The sequence below is a fragment of the Lissotriton vulgaris genome, chromosome 1_1 (genome assembly GCF_964263255.1).
Source record: "Lissotriton vulgaris chromosome 1_1, aLisVul1.2, whole genome shotgun sequence".
NCBI lineage: Eukaryota > Metazoa > Chordata > Amphibia > Caudata > Salamandridae > Lissotriton > Lissotriton vulgaris.
Genome location: NC_141685.1, coordinates 375,389,061 through 375,406,074, shown reverse-complemented (window position 1 = coordinate 375,406,074; position 17,014 = coordinate 375,389,061). Strand labels below are relative to the sequence as shown.

The 17,014-nt window shown below is 48.0% G+C and overlaps 1 protein-coding gene across 4 annotated transcripts in view; it reads left to right on the top strand.

Moving 5' to 3' along the window:
* The window catches only part of NRDC (nardilysin convertase), a 2,107,381-nt gene that overhangs the window by 38,114 nt on the left and 2,052,253 nt on the right, over positions 1-17,014 (top strand). For all 4 annotated transcript variants that reach the window (XM_086952436.1, XM_086952435.1, XM_086952433.1 and 1 more), the window contains one exon: positions 6,469-6,727. In XM_086952436.1, the coding sequence (XP_086808562.1) occupies positions 6,469-6,727 (259 nt within the window). The remainder of the gene's footprint in view (positions 1-6,468; positions 6,728-17,014) is intronic.

The window sequence follows — 17,014 nt, the reverse complement described above, 5'->3', positions numbered from 1 at the left end:
CTTCGTCCAGGCCACAAACCCCTCACCCAGGCTGAATGCCCTCAAGACCCTAAACAGATATGGCCACTCAAGACTATCAAAGGCCTTTTCAATGTCAATCGATAGCATGCATGCCTCTCCCCTCTCATCCACTGAGCCTTGTACCAGTTGGCACAGCCTTCGTATATTCATGGCTGTATTTCCATGAAAGAATAAACCCAGCCTGGTCCTCTAGCACAAGCGTTGTCATATGGGTCATCAGTCGATGGGCTAGAATACTACTCGAGATCTTATAGTCTAAGTATCGCGAGAGAGCGATAGGCTGTGCAGTCCCATGCCTCCCTTGTTGAGCTAGGCAGGTAACTATCTTGCTTCGATTGATTGTAGAGTGTTAACAGGGGGGCGGGGGGTGGGGGGGGGGCAACAGATCCACATACTTGGCATAAAACTCTGAGGGTAGCCCATCAGTACCCGGAGTTTTGTTCCTGGCCATGCGCTTTATGGCTCCCCTGATCTCTTCCCAACTCTACTGGCCGACCTAAGCTCTCTGCATCCTCCTCCTCAATCTGCGGCAGTTCGATGTCTAAGAAACCCTCTTCCTCTAGAACTCCTGGATCTAGCCAACTTTGATATAGAGTAGTATAGTATTCCAGGAACTGTGTGTTGATAGCCTGTTGGCCATAATAGGCTACGCCATCCTCACCCCGCAGCTCTAAGATCGGTGTCCCTCTGCGCGCTGGGTTGGCCAACCAAACTAATAATGCCCCAGATTTATCCCCCTCAGCGTGTGCCCTTGCCGCGTATGCCCTGTGATTGTGACATCTGAGTCGCTCTATTTGCATCGCTACCTCTTCCCTAGCTGTCGGAAGTTCCTCCTGCTTGCCCTCTCGCCCAGGTCGTTCCTTTTCTATATCTCTTAACCATTGCTCCGCCCTCTGTACATTACTCAGTAAGGTTTTACGTACTCCCACCGCTTCCCCAAAACAACGTCCTCGAATGAAAGCTTTAAATGCATCCCACTCATTATGCAGACTAGTTGACGTGTTGGCATTGTGGTGAAAGTGTTCCTTAATAGCATTACCTATTGGTGGTTCTGAAGACCTGGTCTTCCAGCGCCTCCGGGCGGAGGCGCTAGCTAGGGATGGTGGACCGTACCCAAAACGAGTTCAAGGACACTAATAACTGGTTGTGATCCGATGTCGTCCTTGCTAAGTATTCACTCAACACGATCATCATATGCACATCAGGCGAGCAGAGGATAGCATCCAAGCGGACATGCAACTCATGCATAGCTGAAAAATAAGAGTAGTCTAGTTCCCCCGGGTGATGGGCCCGCCAAGTGTCAGTCAGTTCCCAGTGCCCTTGCCAGTCCCGTCGGGCCTCAGCAATTCTATGAGCAGGTGCATCAGGGAGCGGAGGATGAGAGCGGTCCAATTCTATATCAGTAACTCAATTGAAATCTCCCTCCAGGAGTATAGCGGCCGACAACACCATTGTCAGTTTCTGCAATAACTGTGCCAAGAAAGTTGGTTGTTCAATATTATGAGCATATATGCTTCCTAACGTGATATCCCGGCCCTCAAGCCACCCCTTGACTACTGTGAATCGGCCTTCTGGCTCTATAATCTCCCTAACACATTGAAATGGCACCCCGCTCGCACCCATACCAAGATCCCTCTTGCATAGGCCGAATATGTGGTGTGGAACACCTGCCCCCTCCAGTGACGTTGTAGCGCCGCTCCTTCTGACTTCATCAATTGGGTTTCCTGGAGGAGTGCAATTTGCACCCCTCTCCGTACCAGGTAGGCATGAGTTTTGTGCCACCGTCCCATGGTGTGCACCCCCTGTACATTCCAGGATATAATTTTAATTCCTACGGAGGTACCCATGGCTCTTAAGTCAAGATCCTGACCCCAAATGGCCCCCATAGCTACATGTCTGACCCTCCCCCCGTCCACCCCTAACATCAAATTTTCCCAAACTTCCAGTCCCCAGGACAGGCACACAAGAACAGGTCCCCATCAAAACAAAAATATTCATCCTAAAAACCAAAGAAAGGAGGTGGCGTGTAACCCGCATCAGATGTCCTCCGTACCCTCCCCGTGCCTCCCCCCTTACAACTAAAGCACCCATCAGGGCCCCACATCTGTTGTGGCTTCCCCCTGTGGCCCAGCAACCGGGTCCTTAAGTCTCAATGTCACATTTGAAAGCTGACCATCTTGTGATTTCTACCCCCTGCAGATTGCTCACCCAAACAACTCATCTGCTGTCTGTGGAGTTACATCCGGAAGCTCGGTATCAGAAAGTCCCAGCACACTGCTCGACCCGATCACTCCGCCCCAACCCTCTCATTATCCGTGCCAATGCTAGCCGGACTGACTTCACCTTGGCTAATGTGTGCCACTGCTCGCACCGCTCGGTCATGTTCCTGCTGATGCTCAGCTGGGGAAATGTCTCTGCAGCGTTCGCCGAACCAGGCAACCGAGCCGGAGGGGAAGCGGGCCTTGGTGAGCACGCTGTATCGCTGCCCCGGCGTTCCAACCAGTCCCATGCAGCCTGCGGAGTAAGAAATAAGTGTACATCCGAGCCAGCAGTGACCTTAAGGTGAGCCGGGAACAGCATGGCATAATAAAGATATAGCTGGCGTAACTTTCGCTTCACTGTTATGAAAGAAGCCCTCTGTCGCTGCACTTCCCGAGTGTAATCCGGGAAGATCATCACTTTACTATTCCCAATCTGTAGATTCTGGTGGTCCCAGGCTCTCTATAGTATAGTCTTGATCCCTGTAGTGCAGTAGTCGCACCACCAAAGGGCGGGTTGGAACTCCCGGTTTTGGCGCACGAGCCGGAACCCTGTGTGCTCATTCCAACGCATAGAAGGGTGATAAACCCTCCGGTGCATCCTTTGTTTTCAGCCAGGTTTCCAAAAACTGAACCGTGTCAGACTCCTCCTCTCAGTCCGGGACTCCCGCGATTCGGAGATTATTTAGTCGTGAGCGCCCTTCACTGTCCTCAGCCCTCATTTCCAGCACTTTGACCCTAGTCACCACTTCTTTCAGGGAGGCTTGAAGGTTGGCTACCGCATCCGGTACCTCTTTCATGTTAGTTTCGTTGGTAACCACTCTCCCTGAGTTTTCGGAGATCATATTTCAATAGAGTGAGATCCCAGCCAATGGCAGCCGTCCTCGCCTCCAGTGCCTCCCGCGAAGCGACAATGTCCTGCATAACATCTCCTAGTGACGGGTCTCCAGGTTGTCCAGGCCCTCGTCCCCCAGTGGTAGAATTAACGTCATCTGTATGTTGGTCTGTGTCTTCCATCCGCAGGACCTCAAAACTCTTTTTTCTGGACACTATGCCCATCTTGGAGTCTGTGAACCACAGAAGTCAGCAGTAGAAAGGGGGCTGAAGAGCCTCTCCTTCCCCAGATAGGCGGCAAAGGCCGACCACCGAGGTAGTTCCACCCAGGCCTCACCAGAAATCCGTTGGGCCTCTTGGACTCATCGCGAGGAGAGTTCAGTGTATTCCCTCAGTCCCTCAAAGTCTCAAGTTAACGGGGAGCAGACCCTTCCAGATCAACCACCCCCTACGGTAAACAGGAATAGCACTGTTTAAGGCCTAGCTCGTCCTCTCCTCGTGTGGACAGGTCTCTGTGTTCGCCCCAGTGGTGCAGAGCGTGCTTGGTCACATCATCAGGATGCTCCTATGTACCTGGTGTTGTGGGACCCTCCACTCCAGCTGCAGCCCAGCCCAGGTCTGCACTTTCTGCAGTGCTAGGCCTCCACACCGTCAGTAGCGCAAGCCCCCACGCAGGCCTCCGCATCCAAACAGCAGTTCGCTCTCCCGGTTAGCATCCAGGCCTAAGGAGCCCAGACGTGGTGTGCCCAGTGTCCATCTGCAGTCCCCAGCACCGTGTCACTCAGCATTCATAGGGTCGTCCCAGGACCCAGGATCCCTCTCCTCAGTTCCCTCAGTAAAGTCACAGGCAGCCCTGGACCAACCAGAGGCTGTCATCAGACTCCTGGGCCTTCCGCGCTCTTTGCGTTCCTTACTCCCTGCAGGGCACACAGGTGTACAGTCAGCCACAGCGCTTCTCACCTGGCCAACCTCAGCACCTCAACGGTGATGTCACCGGGCAACGTCCACATAGCCACACAGTGCAGCTACCGCCTCCAGTCAGCTCCACTGGGCCAGCATAGCGCCAAATTCGTATGCAGAGGGTCGTATCGCAGCGTGGGCAATGTCACACCTGCCGCCATTTTAGGATCAGGCAATTGCTGCCGGCTGTCCAAGTATCATGCGCTCTCTCCCACTGCTCCCAGCCGCGGATCAACTCCCAGGGAGGGCGCCAGCACCACGCAACCACTAGTGCACTCAAGCAGCGACAGTCTCCGGGCACTCACTCGCTGCAATCATTTATCGCTCCTCCCGGTGTCAGCTCCGCCGTGCGGCTGCCATTTTGGGTCAGTCAGGCAGTCTCCAGTAGGAGGGAAAAAACCCTCTCCGACCTTGCCAGCGTCCCAACTCGTCGCCAGGCAGGCACCCGTGCTCTGCAATCAGTTGCCGTAGTAGGGGCCCCCGATCACTGCACAGGATAAATGATTTCAGAGGGCAGCCATGGAGGAGCTCCGAGGTCCGCTTCTGTTCACATCGGCGCTCAAGACAGGCCCCCCAGTTTTCCCTAGTGTAGTACTTTTCAAACTGTTCATTTTCTGTGGAGATTTGGTGTTGGTAAATTATATTTTCCCAATGTATGCGGGCTGTTGGCTTGGCAGCAGTGTAAACACGGTTGATAGTAGTTCTTCTCAAAGGCCAGGGCCATAGCTATAATCAATGCAGCAGATGGAGCGGAGCCCAGTATTGTGGTACGACCATAGCTCTATTTTCATTGCTTGCATTTAGGATGAGGGCATCCATGCTTCTCCACCATCCTAGACCAAAGTGGGCACAAAGGAAAGAATATTTTATTATACACATCTCAAATTTGGAGACTCGTGAGCAGGTATTTCAGAAGTTTCCTAGGATGTACATGCTGCGAAAGAGGAGCTATGGAATCCAGTCTATTTAATTCACCAGTGTTTAATTTATATTCGTTTTTGGTTTTTTTCAATATCTAGAAGCAATGTAAAGATTCCCAATCAGTGCCCTTTTTACTGATTCATTGATATTTTTTTTAATATTAAATTTAACTGCCACTTTTGAATAACAAGATACATTACTAGATGGAGTGCATACTGTGTACCCATGCAGAAAGCCAAACAACTAAAACGACAACTATTCTGAAATCTGTCAAACTATCTTCCTGGAATAAAGCGACATGCAGTTGCCCAATACAGTTTGTAAGAAACATCAGTTGTAATCTATTTAAGATTATAAGGCACCCCAGCCACCCTTTTTCTCTCACTTTCCCTCCTTACTTTCCCTGGAAGTAGCCACTTTCACATGTTGATCAGCATTCGTAGGAAGTGAGTAGTTGGGAAGGGCAGGAATAGGGCAGCTCCACAGGTTTAATATAGTTTAGCTAGCTTGTTATAAAGTATTTATCTTCTTAGCCGGGGAATGCACCTTTGCACACTGCTGCTTGTGCAGGTGGTAAATAAGCTGTATGACTTAGATGTATGGGAATTGAGTGGGAATTATGAGAGATTGATGATCCCTTTCTGTCCTTGATTGGCCACCATACCAGGGTAATCTTGCATTGCCTTTCATCATCCTATAGACCCATTTTGATGAGAATTAAAGTTTGAGTACCAGAGAAGATTGATTGTAGAAATAACCTAACTTGTTTTTCTCCTTTAAATAGATGTAGTTTGTCAATTTGCTTCATCCATTCCATCTAAAAAAACATAGTCCTTTCAAGCAGCCTCGCACTTGATCAGCATTTTGAAGGTTGATGGCATTTTCCACCAGATCTATGCTACTAGCGCACAGAGTCCTTACAGGTTCACTGAGTTCGGAGAACCACTGGAATATCTGTATACCAAAACCACCTCACTTTGGAGTTTTAAGATTTGGAACATAGAACTGTTTGTACTGAATTCGGAACACCCAAACTGAGCTTACTGAAGTCAAAACATAAGGGGCAATGGATTGTTTTGTATTAAGTGACATTACAGTGCAAGATCTAACTTGATGCATATGGCTGTGAGATAAAAGCGAGGTTCATGCGCAGTCTGTTTCTCTGTACTTTTAGAGACCGAATTGCTGGTTCTTTTGTCCTGAATGTATTTTGCTACTGTTTTCCTCTTAATGAGTAAACTTTTGTACCCAGGCTAGTGTCTCGGGACAAACATATGAATAGAGCTTTTCGATTTGTTGTGAAAAAACTGATGCTCAATAATTCCCTTTATTTCTGGGACCATCTCCGTCTTTCAAAGAGAGCAAGCCAGTCCTAATTCTACGTTTCTTTGCTTGTGAGAGTTGTGTACACATTACATCAAGACTGTTGCATGTTTTGATTTTAAAATTCATAAAAACTTTTATTTTGCTTTAGATTTATCCAACTAAAAAATGGCCTAAGAGTTCTCCTCATTTCGGACCGTATCATGAATGATGATAATACAGGAGCGTCTTCCGACGAAGAAGATGAAGACAGTTCAGATGAAGAGGATTCTGGTGCAGAGATTGAAGATGATGACGATGACGAAGACGAACATGATGATGAGGAGGAGGAGGAAGATGAAGATTATGAGGGAGAAGGTGATGAATCTGAAGTTCGTTCAAAAAAGAAGAAAGGCTGTTCAGGGAAGCAGGTATGACCTAAGTATTGGTAACCTTCTCATAATCCTCCATGTCTGAGCCTACTAATGCACTAGTAGTAGTTTTTTTACGAATTAGATAACAGATCCCACTGAGGGTTGCATCTATAGCATGGGAGTCTTTTTCTTATTCCTTTAGTTTTTATTTTAAATAACGTTTGAAGCTGGAAATTCACCTAAATAAGAGTGAATTTCCACCTTACGGACCCCCTTTTGAAAAGTTGTTTACCATCTGATAATGCATCAAAGCTGAATTATAGGACTTCCTTTAACCATTTTTTTCCTATCATCCTCTCACGTTCTAACAGATCCTGTCTGTCCATGCAGAAGTTTTTGTCAGGCTGATTCGTTTACTGGTAGACCCAAAGTAGATTTTCTCAAATGTCATTTGTTGCATCCTGTGTTTAAGTTTGTACAAGCCTAGGCAATCAGCCAGGTTATAAAATGATTGGAGGTTGGCCATAATTTATGCACATCTGAGATTGCTAGTTTGGTATGATCCTCCAAAATCCAGTCTTTATCCCATGACTTAAATTTGGTTATGTGTTTTTGGGATTGGTTCATAGAAATAACTGTTCATCTGTACACAGAAAAGGTGGTGCTTTGTATGTTATCTTTCTAGCTGCAGGCATGTGGCGGAATAATTGTAGTATAGTGCATTGTATGAGTACTGTTGGATACCTCCTGCAAAGATTGAGGCCATTGTGTCGGTTTCTTCTACATGTTCCCAAACTGGCAGCCTTTTCCTTAGTGTTTATACTTTTAATGGGAGCAGTAGACGTTGTGTTTGTTATCAAGACCACCAGTCAGAATATGAATGATTCTAATCAGTCAGGCAGCTTGGAAAGGGCATGCTGTGCTGTTTTATCCTCTAAATAGATTTCCCAATTCAGGAGACAGCAAGGCAAGCTTTGGGAACTGCACAAATGGGTATAGGTGCGACTAAGAATGGCAGGTAACTGCTACAACTGATGGAGGTCCACCTACAAAAGGGAATGAGCAAGGAAAGTCTGGCCTTCAGAGAGTGTCCATGAAGGTGACCGAGAATGGGAGGGTCTGTACTGCTTGCTCAGAATGGAAGACTGATGCCATAGTAATCGCTAATCGGGAATTCGCATCTATCAGTCAGTGTTTATGCAGAAAACAAGATGGCTGCCGCCAGTCCAATAGTGTGATTTTGGGGCGAGGACAGGGGCTCTTGGGAGTACAGAGAAGATTACAAATCCTCAAAGCCCTTCAAAGTACTCAAATAAAAAAAACATACTTGTGGATAGTGGAGGAACAAAGTTGTGTTAATTGTTCAGTTCTATGAGCCCAGACAGCAACTGGAAAATAAATATCACATATTTATCTACCCCACCTTCCTGGCCTGATCTTAATTGGACAATGACTGTGCTTTACCCACATCAGCCAATGAGTCCTTAATTTTCAAATTACAAGTGATCCAAAACACAGCTGCACGACTTTCTTCGTTCCCTGTATTCGGCCGGACCATTATTGAAAGCCTTTACATTGGCTACCCATTAAGAAAAGGTCATCTTTAAAATCTGCTACCTTACTTATGAATCACTTAACAGGAAACTGACCCAGTTACCCGCGTCAAACTAAATTACTACTGTCCAGTTAGGGTTTTGCTGCGCTTTGATGAGAAAGCTCTGCTTATCGTCCATCTGACTAGATGTGGGGGCAGGTCGGTTTCTTACCTAGCCCCATACCATTGGAATGCTCTGCCTTCTTATGCTTGAATCTGCCCTGATTATATAACAATTTAGAAAATTGCTTAAAACAATCTTATGTTAATTCAATTACTCAAGGGGATTGTAAAGTGTGACTACTCGCCCGTAAGGGTCTCAAGGCTCTGGGTGCGGGGAAGCTGCTAGACTGACTCTGAGGATCATTCGAAGAGCCAGATCTTAAGGTTCTTCCTGAATTGGCTAAGTGATGCTTACTGTCTGAGGTGCAGGGTGTTCCACGGCTTGACGAGAGAGGAGAACGATCTTCCGGTTCTGGTGTTTTAGATCCTGAGGATGGAGGCGAGTGCGAGTAGGGAGGATCAGAGTTGTCTGTTGGAAACATGGAAGGTGAGGTAGTAGTTCAGGTACGCTGGTCCTTCCTCGTGTAGGGCTTTGTAGGCATGTTTGAGGAGCTTGAAGGTATGATTGAGGAGCTTGAAGGTGACTCTTGTTGACTGTGAGCCAGGAGAGTTGTCGGAGGTGTTGCGTGATGTTGCTGCGCCAGGGGGGATGCTGTGGATCAGTCTGGTGGCGGTGTTTTGAATGTAATATAATTTCTTGAGCTGTTTCAGGGTGGTGCCGGTGTACAGTGTTTGCCCGAGTTGAGTCTGCTAGTGATGAGTGCATAGGTGACCGTCTTGGATTCTGTGGGATCCATCTGAATGTCTTTTGGAGCAGACGGAGCATGTGGAAGCAGCCTGAGGAAACTTTGTTGATTTGGTGAGCCACTGTGAGCGAAGAGTCCAGTATGATGCCAGGGTTGTGTGCGTGGTCCATCGAGGTAGGGGGTGCGCCCAGCATGGCTGGCCACCAGGAGTAGTCCCAGGATGAGAACTTTGGTCTTGTCCAAGTTGAGCTTGAGGCCGCTGTCTTTCATCCATGTAGCGCCCGCTTTCATTTCATTGTGGAAGTTTGTCTCTAGCGGTCGAGGGTTCATGGGTGAGGGAGGAAAAGAGCTGGATGTTGTCTGCGAAGGAGACTGTTGAGTCTCTGGTTTCTGACGATGGCTGTGAGGTGGAGGTGGAGGTGTAGAAGTTGAAGAGGGTGGGGCTTAGGGAGGTACCCAGGGGCACTCCACAGCTGATCTCCGTGGGTTCTGAGAGGAACGGGGATAGCCTGACTAGCCGGGTGGGAAGGAAGGAGTGGATCCAGTCCAGAGCCTTGTCACGGAACCCAGCGACGTGGAGTCTGGTGATTAGGGTGCGGTGGGAGATGGTGTTGAAGGCGGCCAATAGGTCTCGTAGGATGAGGGCTGCAGTCTCGCCCCTGGTCAAGGAGGGAGTGGATGTCTTCTTTGGCAGCGAGGAGGGCTGTATGTGCTGTGTTTGCTTCGGAAGCCGGATCATGAGGAGTCCAGGACTTGTTTCGATAAACTCTGAGAGTTTGATGTTGATGGCCTTCTCTATGACCTTGGAAGAGGAGGAGGGAGATCGGTGTGAAGTGCTTGAGGTCTGACTGGTCTGAGGGTGGCTTCTTCAGCAGGGGGTTGATCTCTGCATGTTTCCATTTGTCTGGGAAGGTGGCAGTTTCAATGGAGCAGTTGATGGTGCGTCGGAGCTGTGGGACGATGGCAGCAGCTGCTCTGGAAAATATGGTGCGGGCATGTGTCCGTCTGGACCCCTGAGTGGATGCTCTTTATGGTCTTGAGCATGGTCCGTGGGGGGTGGCTTGGTTGTGTGCAATGGTGACTGACATGGCGGCCGAGTCTAGGGTGTCGAAGCAGTCATAAATCTACCTGATCTTGTGGTGGAAGAAGGTGCCTAGTTTGTCGCAAAGATCTTGGGAGGTGGGAACGTCTGTGGTCTTGCTGTTGGGCCTTGCGAATTCCTTGACAATGGTGAAGAGTTCTTTGCTGTTGTGTGCGTTGGCGTTGATTCGTTTTGGAAGACCGTTTTCCTGGTGGTTTTCAGAAGGAGGTGATTGTTTAGAAAACAAATTAAATTAAAACCTGGCTTTTTAATCAGTAGGCTTCCCCCCAGCTTTTGCGTACCCTCCAGCTCATCGTGCACCCTCCAGCTCATAGCGCTGAGACACTTACGGTTATTTCTGCACTCTACAAGTTGTTAAATAAATACAATAAAAAAATGTGTGTTGACTGATTTGAAGGTTGCGTGAGTTTCTGGGGTTTTGTCCCTCAATTTCTTCTTGAGGAGTTTGCAGGCGCGTCAGTTCTCGTGGTGTGAACCAGCTGGCAGCCTTGGAGCATCGTTTACCTGGTCTACTCTTGAGGGGTGCCAGTGTGTCGGCGCAGTTGGAGATGCTTTGGTGGAGGTTGGGTGCTGCAGTGGTGACATCCGTGGGCCTTTGGTGGAGTGGTTGGGTTGAGGGAGTTGACGAGGTGTTCTTCGGTTGCCATGGTCTAGCTGTGGCTGAGGGGGGAGATGATGGTGTGCGGTCGGTGTGTCGAAGATGAGGTATATTCCATGGTGGTCGGTCCAGGAGAGTTAGTGGTGTGGCTGTCATATAGATATATATAGCCTGTATGCTGTGTTAAGTTAGCATGAGCTTTTTAGGAGTTTAAACGCGATTTTACCTTTCTGTTCCTTTTGCACACGACACATAGTTGTTGCTTTAGCTTTGAGCCTAGTAAAATGTTTTTGATTCATACGAGAATAATATGTTGTTACTGATATCAGCCTTGGGTGGCGAGCTGTGTCTGTACAGTGAGTGCTGAAACCTTCAAGGATATCTCAACACAATGGTTGTTGTGAGCACTGATCTTCGCACGTTCCTAGACATAACATACATGCAGCTGCAGCCAAGTTCTGGCTTTAGGCGCGTTTTATATTGCTTTGCACGAGAGCATACAAACACACTTGATGGTGCTTCGCATGCAGAAGAACTGGTTGCTGATGATGTGATCCCTTACCACTAGGATCTTGAGGTATGGGGCCGCTCTGCTAAAACCCAAAGAGACCTTCTTAGATATAATATAATATACTAGCTAGGGAGGGTGAGAATTAGGTTTTGTTAAACCCTATTCATTTTAGCATAATGCCATGCTTTCACCGTTTGTGTTCTATGGACTAGTGACTATGCTGATTACTTTGTTTCTTATAATATGTTTGCTTGTATTAGCTAAGATACTGCGTTTGAGAACACTGCATTAGTGAATAAACATTTCAAATATGCACGTGTCCTCTTTTACTCCTTGTTCTGGATTGAAATGATGGTATAACGAAAGAGTGTTCATGTGTTCCACGTTACCTGAGGTGTACTAAGTCCATGTTCTGGTTTGTCTAAGCATTGGGAGTTTGTGATAACCAATGAGACACTGTAGCTAGTCTTGTAGGGGATTTTTAGGTACTAAGGTGAGTTTTGGCACACGCTAATTCACTGAGGTTCCAAGCCTCTATGCACAGTTCTGTCTGAGCACGGAATCCCTGCGACATGGCTGTAGCTGATGTTTCTGCTGGCAAAAAAGACTGAGTCAAGCGTGTCTCCGGCTGTGTGGGTTGGTGCAGTGACTAGATGCTTGAGCTCGATATTGGCGAGGTTCTCCAGGAGGTAGGCTGGGGTTGTCCAGGTGGAATTTTTTTTTTTTAAACTTCCCTGTGTCCTACATGTATAGCTTGCCACATTGTATTTGGTATATAGAACAGTAAATAGAAAAAAGATAGAAAGAGTGGTAAAAAACCAGTGATCTAACGAGAAACATTACATTGTGAACACATGCCTAATAAAGTAGCCAAGTTGGGTCCAAAAGTGTTCGGTGCGTAAGTCTAGTTTTGTACCCTAACGACGGTGTCAACCCTTTGGGTCTGTGTAGCTCTTAATGTGTGTAACAATGTTTCTAGTCCCTTGCTGGTGCTCAGTGTTTCATGTTTTCTCCGGTAGTTCCTCAGGTTTTGCCATATGTCCTTAGGCCAGGATGTGGGGTTTTGCAGTTCTTCAAATAACTCACTAGTAGTACCACAATAGATCATGATCCTAAACCATTTCTCCACTGTGGGTCCTCTCTTATTGCCCCTCAGCAAGGTTATCTCTCTCTCTCTTTGCAGGAAGCAGCGCCATTGCCACAAATGTACGCTTAGTTTTGGGAACACTAGTGACATGGCCTAGTAATGCCATAAAAGAGGAGGCGCAAATTGCAGAAACTTGAAGTGTAGTAGTTTGTGCCTGTGGTTACAGGACACCAGTTGGGTCTCAATACGACAATCTGCCCAAACTTTATCTGTGAATGGATGTCCCAAATCAGTCTCCCATGCAGTCCTCACCTTGGTGTCTTGGGATGGTGTAGGAGCGAAGCATGCGCGGTGCAGTCTGGATGCGAGATGATTCCCCACCAGTGTCTTTGATAAGTAATGTGAGTGGTACAAAATCATCGTTCAGTTCTATTGGATATGTTGGTATTTTATCCCTGAGTGCTGCCTGGAGACGAACCAGGATGAAGTGGTCCAAGCAAGGGGCGCTCTGAAAATGAGGGTCTCCATATGGGAAAAGATGGTGCATCCGGGAAAAAGGTCCCCAAACAAGCATGCCTCATATCGTTGAAGGGTGCGCTGTACCAGTGGGTCCAGCGTGGTGGGTAGCCATGGATGATCCAATACCGGGAGCACTGATGAGTACTGTATCATGCCTCCCGTTTTCCTGAGTAATCTCGTATATGCCCAACAGGTAGTGGATAATGTTTGGATATCATGAGGGTCTCGCGGCATTCCAGTCGGTAGCAAGGATCCTATTGAAGTAGGGGCTGCTACACCTCTCCGGTTTGGTATAAGGGACACGTGCATCTGGTGATACCAGTGCTTCGAGTAGTTGCATTGCGCTACCAGGTAGTAAAGATTTATGCCTGGGACTCCGATAGCCCCCCCCCACCACCCCTGGCTTATAGAGGAGTACAACGGTTTTTCAGCCGATTCGGGTTTGTTTGCCTTCACCAATACGAGCTGTGTCAAAAGCATTTGGGTTTGAGCAACATCTAAGTTTGTCAAGGGAATGGGGATGTTTTGGAAGAGGTAGAGTAATTGAGGCAGGACCACCATTTTAACAATGGCTAGTGGAAGAGGTGTGGCGCAGCGGCCAGGGTGCCTGACTCCTGACCACGGGGTTCACACTTCGATCCCCAGCGGCAGGTTAGCCTAGCCCAGCACCCTGTGACTCTGGGCTGTAGCTCGCTTAATCTTCTGACGGCCCCCAGCGCCGGGACACCTCTGGAGGTAGCTGTGCGCTTTACATACTCTAGTATTTCATTTAATTTCATCTATCCTGCTATAGAAAAGGGAAGTCGGATCCTTCTCTCTACCTTGGTGCCTAGTTATTCCACACTGGGCCATAGTTTAACCGCAATAAATGTTATTTGTCCCTGTGGAGGTTTGTAGCCAAATATTTCACCTCCACTTTGCACCGGGTCACAGGGAACTCCTCACAGTGCTGGTCTTGTACCTCTGTCAATGGAACTTTTTCCTGTTTATATTTAATCCTGAGAGTTTCTCGAATCTATCCACCTCTGTCAGTAGTGTTAGAAAATGTTCTGCTGGGTGCGTGGTCAGTCTGAGCATGCTTTTGTGGACAATGGCAATGCCACCTCCTGGGCGGTCCTTGCGGGTGATTTTGTAGCCATCCGGAATGGCGATTGCGAAGTCCGGTCCGGAGCATGGGTTGGTTCAAGTTTTTGGGAAGAAAACTATGTCAGGGGAGGTGGCGCTGAGGAGTTCCCAGATTTTTATAGCTTTGTGGGAGGACTGTACTTTGAGGAGGGTGCAATTAGGGCGGACAAGTGCGCTGTTGGGCGGCGAGGGGAGCTGGTGTGTCTGAAGGTGAGGCTGCAGTTCCGGCAGGCGGAGGGTCCATGGGTCTTCTTCCGTGATGATACAAGGTGACAGCCTACGTGTTGTCCCCGGGTTGAGGGCAAGGAGTGTGCTGGTGACATGGAGGTGGGGGGGCCGAGAGGCAGAGTTCCTGGCGCTGGGTGCGGTCAGGCTAGCCTTTGGCATGCTAGCAGCACGGCCGTTCAGCAGCCGCCATTAAGTAGTGCTGCAGGGGGGGAGGGGGGGGGGGACAGCTGGGAGGCAGGAAAAGGACAGTGGAGGGAGGTGGAGCCGTGAGGTTCGCTGCGACAACAAACCTCACGGAGAGGGCAGCAAAAAAAAGGAGAAGACTGGGGAAATCGCAAAGAAGCCAAAGAAAGCAAGAGGAAAGCAAACCAAGAGCAGAGGCAAAAAGAATAAAATAAACGGAGAGAGGGACAAAGAGCAAAAAAGGAGGGCTGTCAGCTTCAGAGCACTGACACTGACGCTCTACCACTGGACCATCAAGGATGAGGCGCAGGCAGGAGCCTGCAGTTGGATGAGGGCCTCAAATTCCTGACCTCCGAGTCAGAGGAGCCAGCAGCAGAAGGAGAGGACTGCAGCAGCTACCAGACAGCACTGCGCTGTGGAAGGAGCAAGTCCACTAAGGGTAGTGGACTGCACAGGGCTGCCATTAATTAGTTCTACCGGGGTGGGCTGGACAGCTGGGAGGAGGGAAACACTGGAGCTGGAAAAGAACAGTGGAGGGGGACTGGGGGATCGCACCAGCAACTAGGGAAAGGCAAGCAAAAAACAGGCGAAAAAGCTCAAAAAAGCCAAAGAAAGTAAGAGAAAAACAAAGCCAAGGGTAGAAGCAGAAAGACGAAAAGAAACAGAGGGGCAGAAAGGAGGAAAAAAGGAAGGCAGCCAGCAGCAGAGCAGTGATACTCTACCACTGGACCACCAGGGATGAGGTGCAGGCAGGAGCCTGAGGGTGGTAGAGGGCCCCGAACTCCTGACCTCCGGATCAGAGGCGTCAACAGGAGAGGACCACTGCAGCAGTTACCAGATGGCGCTGTGGAAGGAGCATGTCCACTAAAGGGTGTTTGAGATTCTGCCTAATCATCGCTAGCTCTTTGGAGGTGATTCACGCACTATAGTAAGCTATATTAACAGAAACAATAGTCAACCCAGCAACACCACGGGGAATGTGGAAGCTTGGGGTCCTTGGGGGTGGGAGGGCGAGGTCTATTGGGAAAGAGGTAATCCCACAACACAGAGTTCCCAAAAAGGATCACAGATCCCTCCACTTGCCTTTAAACAGTGGTGAACAAAGAGTAATGGAAGTGTGTGGCAGCTAAGCAATTAGGTTACCCACGAACACACTAAGCTATGTATTGGAAAAGGAAAGTTATTCCTTTCCCATGTGCTCCAATACTATTAAACACTTAAGAACAAAAGAAGCAAGACCATGCCACAGATGGCACCAAAGGACCAAGAGAATACCATTTGCAACACTATTGTGCACAAGAAGTGTGAGAGCACAGAGAGAAAACTGTTCCCACGGGGGAAAGGATGCAAACTCATCCAGTGACTCCTCCCCCATAGAAAAAAAGGATTAATGGCAGCACCTGGATGCAATATTGGGAGTAAAGTTATTGGGCGCATGTACCCTTGAGGCACACAACCAGATGAAATTTACCCTGATGCATTGGATTTCCATCCGACACCCTGACTTAGGCGGTCTATCAGCAGCTTTAGACAGATCGAGCCATGCTGTGATCCTCGGTAAACTTCAAGACCTGGACATTTATGGCATTGCTTTACAAGGGGCATAGGCTTTTTTGAAGTGCAGAATCATGGTTGCAGCACTGCCTTCATTTTAGTCTTACCCCCACCCTCTCACTCCTTCAGTTCAGATGTGCCTCCGGATATACACTCTCCATGTTTTTTTTCAATTTTCAATTTCGTCCTCTGGATAAACCTCACAGTACGTTTAGAGTTAAATTTTTTCAAACAAGGACGTTTTGATTGCAGATGAGCAAAAATTAACAGAAATTAAGTATCTCAAAACATTTCAAAATCTAGGTTATTTGCGAATACCAGTGAACAGGGTTAAGAATCTTCTAGTGACTGACACTTGATTGACCATGACCTCACATCTCTTGTGTGTTAGTCTGTCATTTTTATCCTCCGTGTTGTAATTGCAATCTTCCTTTTCCTCAGTCTTATGCATTGGACCCAAGCAGTGAAAAAATAAACAAATCTGACAAGACGAGGGACATTATTTTCGCTTGGACCACTGTGCCTCTTATGAGGATCCACAAATGTGAATGATCTAATTGACTAATCGCAACTGGAAAATTTTGTTGTGGCAGGCGCCTGCAGGCAAGGGTCAAAAAGTGCATTTGTGTGCAGTAAGATCCTTCCCTGCTGACGAGTGGGAGCGGGAGGGGTGTCCCAGAGCGGCAGTTATCCTCTCCCTCCTAAAACAAGTATTGGAAATGCAATAGGTCTCGCATTTGTTTAACTTTGAGCTTTTGGCTTTTCTAATGGTATAGTATTTTAGCCAGACCTATTGCATTGCAAATGCTTGTTTGCTACTCCACTGCCTGTCCCTTCAATATGTTCTAGTTGACGTGATTTGCTTACTTTAGTATGGGGGGGGAGATTGTGATCGCACAAGCGAGGGACAATGTAGCTCAATTGGGAAAACTGTGCAGACTGTGCATTGAAAAAGACAAGTAAATCAGGGGGAAAATAAAACCAAATTTAGAGGCAGAGTACCGGGGTTCACTTCTTTCCAGGGAGTGCTTTAC